General features: G+C 54.1%; 1 protein-coding gene across 1 annotated transcript; it reads right to left on the bottom strand.

The window, feature by feature from the left end:
• Nucleotides 1-138: 138 nt before the first annotated feature.
• CTXN1 (cortexin 1) lies at nucleotides 139-393 on the bottom strand. The gene has a single exon (XM_010194223.1). It carries the CDS (start codon nucleotides 391-393, stop codon nucleotides 139-141), a length of 255 nt encoding a protein of 84 aa, XP_010192525.1.
• Nucleotides 394-7,580: the final 7,187 nt, after the last annotated feature.

Genomic DNA, 7,580 nt, shown 5'->3' with positions numbered 1-7,580 from the left:
AGAACCCCCGAGACACCCCGTCCGCGGACCCGAGCCGCCACCTCGGGCATCCGTGCTGGCCCGGGGCGACACCACAGAGGAAGGGGGGGCCGGGGCGGGAGGCACTGGGAGCGCCCGGGCTCGCCCCATCCCTGCCCTCTACACCAAGGCGTAGTCAAACTGGCCCCTCTCCAACCCCTCCTTGTGGTCAGTCCAGGAGGAGGCGGGCATGCGGCTGTAGGGGTCCAGCAGGATGCGGAAGCAGCGCACCATCAGCATCACCAAGAAGACCAGGAGGAAGATGACGAAGGCAAAGACGGTTTTCTGCTCGGCATCCATGCCCGCGGCACCGGCCGGGTGCTCGACCAAGGAGGGAGAGAGCAGTTCATAATCCATCGTCGATGCATCATTCATGGCAGAGGCGAGGAGGGCGTGGGCAGGGAGCATTCGGCTCCAGCCTCCTGCGGTGCCCACGCACACAGAGCAGGGGCTACTCCATGGCTCCACGCTCAGGATCCGCTCCTGCCCTGGCCGAGAGCTCCTGCAGGGGAAAGGAGAGATAGTGAGGGAATAGGAATTGGGCAGGGGCTACAACTACACTGATAAACAATCCTTGTTTTCAAATAATCCCTGGTTTTCTAGCAAGTTCAAAAAGCCACCCACAAGGACCCCAGAGGTATGGGATAGGTGGGCAGCCCAGGACAGCTTCTTCAGTCATAAAGCCCCAGTAATCTTCCAGACAGGATGCCCACCTGGTGCTGCAGGACCTTCCCAGACCAGGTGCCCCGAATCATAGGAAAATTCACACTGGAAAGGACTTCAGCGGTGGAGTCAGAGTGGGTGCTAAGGGCTTTGCAGTCTTGGAGAGTCTTGGAGTCTTTGCAGGTTTGCTCAGACTTTGGTCTTGAAGATCTCCCAAGATGGACATGAGCTTAGGGTTTGCCCACTCCTACTGAGGGACGTGTGTCCAGCGGCTGCATTTCCCTTGGGACAAGGACTGGTTGTTCCTCCTGCATTTTTCACCAAGAAGATGGAGAAGGTGGGCACCTACCTCACCACAGCCACGTGAGGATGCGAGCATCGCTACTGCAGCAGGAGAAGGAAGAGGCCGTGTTCAAACAGCGGCGTCACTGAGAGGAGACCTCCAGGGTGCAGCTTCCTTGGGCTGGGGGTGCAGAGCAGAAGGACAGAGATAACAGAAGAGGTTGAAAAGACCACAGTCATGAGGAGTCACAGCAAAATGCCACATGGCACTGCTGAAGGCATCGTGTCTCTTGTAGGACCAGCACTGATGGACTTCACCCAGGGAAACATCCACACCACCCTCCCCTTGCAGCACCCTTTTTCTTTCAAAATAATTTCACGTAACAGCAGCGGCAAAATAAAGGGCAAGGGCAGCACCAAGGGTGGGCGCAGCCGCTCTGTGGCTTCTCACCCCAGATATTTGGTGCTTTCCCTTCCTGAACCCCCAAACACTGACCCCCTCCAATGGTGCTGTCTGGGCACTGCTGCTGCTCCCCAGTCACCTGCTGAGGGTCCTGGTGACCTTTGGGGCTGTGCCCCCCCATTGCAGGGGAGTACCCAGGATGTTGGCCACCCCTTGTGTGAGTCCATCCATAAGCCCCTCAGATGGTCAAGCTCCATCATGTGGGGGTTTAATTTCCCCAAGTATATCCCCAACTGAGCATGGGGTGCAGGGATAAGTCAAATAATCATAGAATGGTTTTGGTTGGAAAATACCTTTAACATCATCAAATCCAACCATTGAACCAGCCTCAAGTCCACCACTAGACCATGTCCCTAAGCTCAACATCATAAGGTTCCCCACAGCGCGGGTACCACATCATTGAATCATTTAGGTTGAAAAAACACCCTTTAAGATCATTGGGTCCAACTGTAAACCTAACACTGCCAAGTCCACCACTAAACCCTGTCCCTCAGCACCTCCGTTTTTGAGGTCACCTCAGCTTTTGAAGCCCTCCAGGGATGGTGACTCCACCACTGCCCTGGGCAGCCCCTTCCAGTGCCTGAGAACCCTTCCAGCGAAGAAATATTTCCCAAAATCCAATCTAACCTTGCCCTGGTACAGCTTGAGGGAGGGCAGAAGGAAGGGGATGAGCCAACAGAGCTGGAGGAGCTTCCACCTGCGCTCGGGTCCCCCCTTGTGTCCCCAGCCAGGGGGCGATGGCTCCACGTGGGGACAATTCCCACCCATGCCCCAAATCCTGGATCTGGAGATGCCCAATTAACTCCCGTCAAAAGTGTGGGGAGGAACAGGCACATTCAGGACAAAACACAAGATTTTCTGCTAAATTTTATCACTGGTGTTAGATCCTGTAGTATTCAGGATAACGGATTTCCCTCACACTTGGGATGTGCTGCTTTTTCATCGCTGTGTGAAGAATCAGATCTTAATTTCCTGGGAATTTTGAGCAGAGCGGAAAAAAAAAAAAAACAGCTGATAGGACATTTAAATGAAGGCAGCTGTTATTTAAGGAACGTTTGATTGAGTTTTATTAAGATTCATGTTCCCTTAGTAACTAAAAAGAATATACGAGCAACGAAATCGCTTAAAAGGGACTGATCTCAAAAGGAGAGGATCGCTGTCAACAACGTGGGAATGCTGCGGTGAGGTTTTTATGGCTATGAAACTCAAACATTAATTTGGGAATGGCAAATATCTAATGAGCTATTTATGTCAAAAAGAGTCCGGTGCGGTGTTTAGCGGTGCTGGATGCCATCTGGGATGGGGGCTCACCCTTCCCAATGCAGACCAAATGTAGATGCTGAGCAGGCAGGGATGGGAGGCAATGGGATCTCAGCAGGGATGGGGCTGATGTGACTCAGCCACTCACTGGATGCTTATCATAATTTGGGTTGGAAAAGGCCTTTAATGTCACCAAACCCAACCCCAAGCTGCTGGCACCAGCTTATTCCACCCCCTGAGCCCTTGCAGGTTGTTGACCAAGAGTCAAGACCTAGAGACGGGTTGTGGATGGGAACACAGAAGCATCCAAAGCAAAATCAGAGCGTTATTAAAGAAAGCAGCTGGAAAAAGTCTTCTGTGTCAGTGAGAAAGCAATTTCTGCATACTAACATTTCAGGTATTGCTTATTTCCAATTTACAGTGGAGTAACCTCGCTCAGAAATCTGTTCCTCCTTCACTCAGTTTACTCCCACCATCAAATAAAGACTCCAAGTCCTGGGTAAATCGGTCTCCAGGTGCTGGGAGGTTAAGAGTCAGCGTTGCGGCATGGAAAGGCGTGCGTTTTACCAGTGAGGATTAAAATAAGAGACCAAGGTGATTTGCACAATAAAGCAAGAATTGCACCAGAAAGGCTTGATCTGCTGAAGGGATGAAGCTGGGAGATGACAGGACACGAGCGGGGTTTAATTGCATGGCGCCGCGGATGCAGTCCAACAAGTGGGAGATTACTCAGTTTACGCACTTTTAAATACACCCAACTTGGTACTTTTATAACCAAAAATAGACATTTACAATTACATAACAATGAGAAATGAGACTAATGACTTAAAAAGGAGAGAGCAGAGCTCGTTTTGATGGAGGAGAGCGAGGAGGGGCTAAAAAATGCTTAAATTCAAATGAGGCTTTTGCATAAAATGACTGCGCCCAGAATAAGAACTGGAGCAAACTCATTGGTATGGTGCTAAAATAACCCCGCTCTGGAAAGCGCAACGCTACCCTTGCTCCCCACACAAACTGAAGAGAAAAATTCAAAAAAGAGGTTCCTTCAGGGTCCTGGGGTATCTAACAAAGATGGTTTGGGGGCTAAAAGGCGCAGGGCAGGGGAGCGGTGCAGAATTAACACCGACGTGGGGGTTGCACCCAGCTCCAGCTGTTCCCCACGGTTGACATTCACTGCACCACAGTGCACGGCCGCCTGTTGCAACCAGACAGCGAACGCCATCGCCAGGGAGACGGGAAAGCAGCCGCCCTCGCGGGGACGCGGGGAATGCGGCTTCTGCCGCGGCAGGAAGATTTGTAGGACCCCTCCATTGCTCCATCTGTCCGAGGGGGTCCACTCATCCCTGCTGGGACCGATGGAGCTGGACGCCCTCTGGGAATGCGCACCTTTGTGCTCCCGAAGCAGTCGGACTCTTTGCAAGGTTTACATTTGCCTTTTTCGGTAAAGGCTGGGTCAAATGAACAAATCCCACGGGGTAGGCACAACCCACAGCTTTGTGGGGGGATGCCATGCTTCCAAGAGGACACTGCCTCCCAGAGCAGAGGTCCTGTGTCCTCAGGGGTGTCTCTGCCCCACATGCTGAGGACATGGGGCTGCTTCATGGGACCACCCAGAGGAGTCTGCGTGATGCTGTGCCCCAGGAGAGATGCTGAGAACTCCCTGGCATGTCTGGACCACCCATGGGGTGCAGCTTATCTGGGGTCAGATAGTGCTGGTTTTTATCGAGGCCCCACAGCCCATGTCTGGGCTCTCTATCAGTGCTTGATCCCGTGGGGGTCCTTCATGAAGCCCCCAGCACCTCTCCATCCCTTGAGGGCTCAGTGTGTGGATGGACAAGGACTGATGGGGTTCAGGAATTGCCTGTCATGGGTCCAGAGCAGCTGCCAGAACCCAAGCCGAAGAAAGGACCCAGGTCTCAGCAGGACCCCCCAGTGGGTCCCCTCACACCCTAAAGTCCACTCCCAACACCTCTTTTCAAATACTTTCCACCATGAGGACTGGCAGGACACACTGGGACCCCTGTCTGTCTGTACCCCAAACCCTGAGTTTGGCCCATCTGAACCAGCCCACAGCTCGCAGGAAGGCATCTTCTCCACCACCGCATCCCCAAACCCACACAGCAACCATGGGGGGGCTCTCCCCATGGGACAGGATTGCTGCCATGTCCCGCAGTTCTGGGGAAGAGGAGCAGACCACGGTCATGGTGGTGGGGAACAAGGGAATCAGGGCAAAGCGTGGGCTCTGAGCATGAGGGACGTCCCAGACGCTTTTTGGCAAATCAAGGGGACAATCCTTCAGCCAAGGGGGTTCAGCCCAGCCCCATCAATGTTTGTCCCCAAATCCCAGGCTCTGCCATCCTTGGTAGCCCTGGGGAGCATGAGAAGCTCAGCCAAGCGCAGGGCACCCTTCACATGCCTCCTCTCATCCCAGTACACATGAAAAACCCACCACAGCCAAGTGAAGCCACCTGGGAAGAAGATAACCCCCCCAAAAAGGCTGCTTGTGCCCATCCCACCCCAAATCCCAGCTTCCTGCCCTCTCCATCCAAACGTGCCAACCGCCATCAGAAGACACACCAGACCCCAGGCCCACCCCTGCACCCACCATTGTGAAGGGACTGACCCCCCCCATGGGCCCCCCCAGCTCCGTTCCCCACAGTGCAAAGGGGACAGGGCAGGGACAGGGCAGGGGCAGGGGTGGTACCTGGCTGCCATGGCCCCCCAGCTCCATCGCTCGCCATCTCGGGGAAGGGAAGGAGCGCAGGGCAGCAGCTCCTGGCTCCCGCTGGAGCGGGTTCCTATGGCGATGCAGCATCAAATTATAATAAAAGGTGGAGCACAGCAAGCGGAGAGGAGAGAAGTTTCTGGGGGGGGGAGCACGGGTCTGGGGGGGCTCTGGCTCCTGGATCCCAAAGCCCTTCTAACCCCCAGGGCAAGGCATCTGCGTCACTGCCCCCCGCCCCCAGGCACCCAGGACTCCAGCTCTGCACAGGGGACCCAGACCCACTGCCCTGTCCTGGCAGCCTGAGATGCTCCAGAGCGAGTAGAGCATCCCTGGGGGGAACACAGCCCTGGGGGACCAGGTACATCCCTGGGGGCCAGATGCATCTCGAGGGGGGACAGCAATCCAGGGATGCAAGAGCTGCCAGTCTCGCCCGGAGGGGCACCCAGGGAACCATGCCCAAGCTCTGGGAGCTCTCCAGGAGCCTGATCCCATGCCTGGACCAGAACAAGGACCTGAACCAGGGTGTCAGCATAGCCTTGCTACTGCCCCCACCTCTCCCAGCTATATCTGTACCAGCAAGCCCAAAGGATGCATTTTCTGCACTGGAGAAAGGCAAGCAGAGCCAGGGAGCCTGGGTTGAGGAGATCCAGTTTGGAGGATGAACTGGCATCAGTTGCTGGTCGCCATTACTGGGACAGACAGACCATGGGGTCATTAATAACCATAAGGTCATTATCCACACGTGGCTTCAAGGCACATCCTCAAGGCCACAAGATGCAGCAATAATGGGGTTCAGGCCCCTGCCGGGAGGCACTCAAGAGAAAATGGGACTCATCCCCCTCATCCAGGTGCTCAGACACCTAAAAATGTGGATTCGACGTTGCTTCCTCTTTACAACATCAGCGATTTCCCCAGTGCAAAAAAATCCACCTTGCAAAACTTAATCACCAAAACCATAAAAGCAAACTCCTCTATGCGTGATGGTACCAGGGGAGCACAGCTGTGGTCCTTCAGCCCCTTCAGCCATGCCCCCTTCCTGCAATGAGGTGATTCAGTGTATATCTCTGGAAATAACCACCTCGTTTCCTGCACGATCCATCTTAGCTGCTAATTGAAATGGTTTGGGTTTTTTTTTTTGAAAGGTGCCTACAGAGAGCATTCACACGCTTAATCAGTGCAGGGAAAGCTCACGGTCTTGGGCAAAGGGAGACAGCCGTCTCTCTGCAAAATTAATATTGCTTTGCTCATCCCAACCTGACTCAGACCAATATAACCCAGCCCATCACAACCCAGTCCATTTCAGCCCAGTATAGCCCATTACAGTATGGTCTAGCCCAGTCAAGCCCGGTCTAACCCTCTCTTTGCCTCACAGCTGTGATTTTCATGTATCTCATGCACCACGAGTAGCCAAGTAACCTCACCATATTCTATCCTGAGACCTCTGAGCACCACTTTTCACCATTTCCAGCTGTCGCTTGCTTTTCAGACTCAAATTTCTGTGGGTTTCCCTTCCTCCATATGACTGTGTCTGTCCCCATCACACTTAACATCAGGCTGTTGGGTTGTGAAGATGCAGGAGCACAAACCAACCCTTCACAGGCGCCCTGGCAGTTCACATCCTTTCTTTGGAGACATCTGCTCCAGCCTTTGCTCTCGTTCCTAAGCCAGATCTGTGGAGAGGGGTCCTCAGTGCCACCCCTTGTCTGTCCCTGCCTCCGGTGCAGAGCTGCTGTGGAGATGCCAGTCCCAAAAGGTCCATCCCTGCCCCAGGGCATCCCCATCCTCCTGCTCTGGTGTCAGACTGTGACAGCGTCTGGGCTGGGCTGGAGACTGTGACTGCATCTCAATGAGCTCCTGCTGATTTTATCTCCTTTAAAGTGCCCAGGGTTGTTTGTGCAAACACAATCACTTCGGCTGAGGGCTCTCCATCAGCTATGTTATGGGCTGGGCAGGATTTCCCTGGCTGGGATTGTCCCCTGCAGAGACCGGTCCCTTTGCACTGCACAAATAGGCTTTACCGGCTGCACGGACACCCCAAGGCCAACAATTAATGGGCAACTCACCCGTGCATCCCTTTATAGTCAAGCCCATAGCATACGCAGGATCCCATGACCAGTACACACAGGATACTGGTCCTACAGAGCAAGACCTGCAGTGTGTGCAGGGGAC

This window comes from Mesitornis unicolor, unplaced genomic scaffold (assembly GCF_000695765.1).
Source record: "Mesitornis unicolor isolate BGI_N332 unplaced genomic scaffold, ASM69576v1 scaffold2211, whole genome shotgun sequence".
NCBI lineage: Eukaryota > Metazoa > Chordata > Aves > Mesitornithiformes > Mesitornithidae > Mesitornis > Mesitornis unicolor.
The sequence above is the reverse complement of the archived record's forward strand: the minus strand, read 5'-3'. Positions and strand labels throughout refer to the sequence as shown.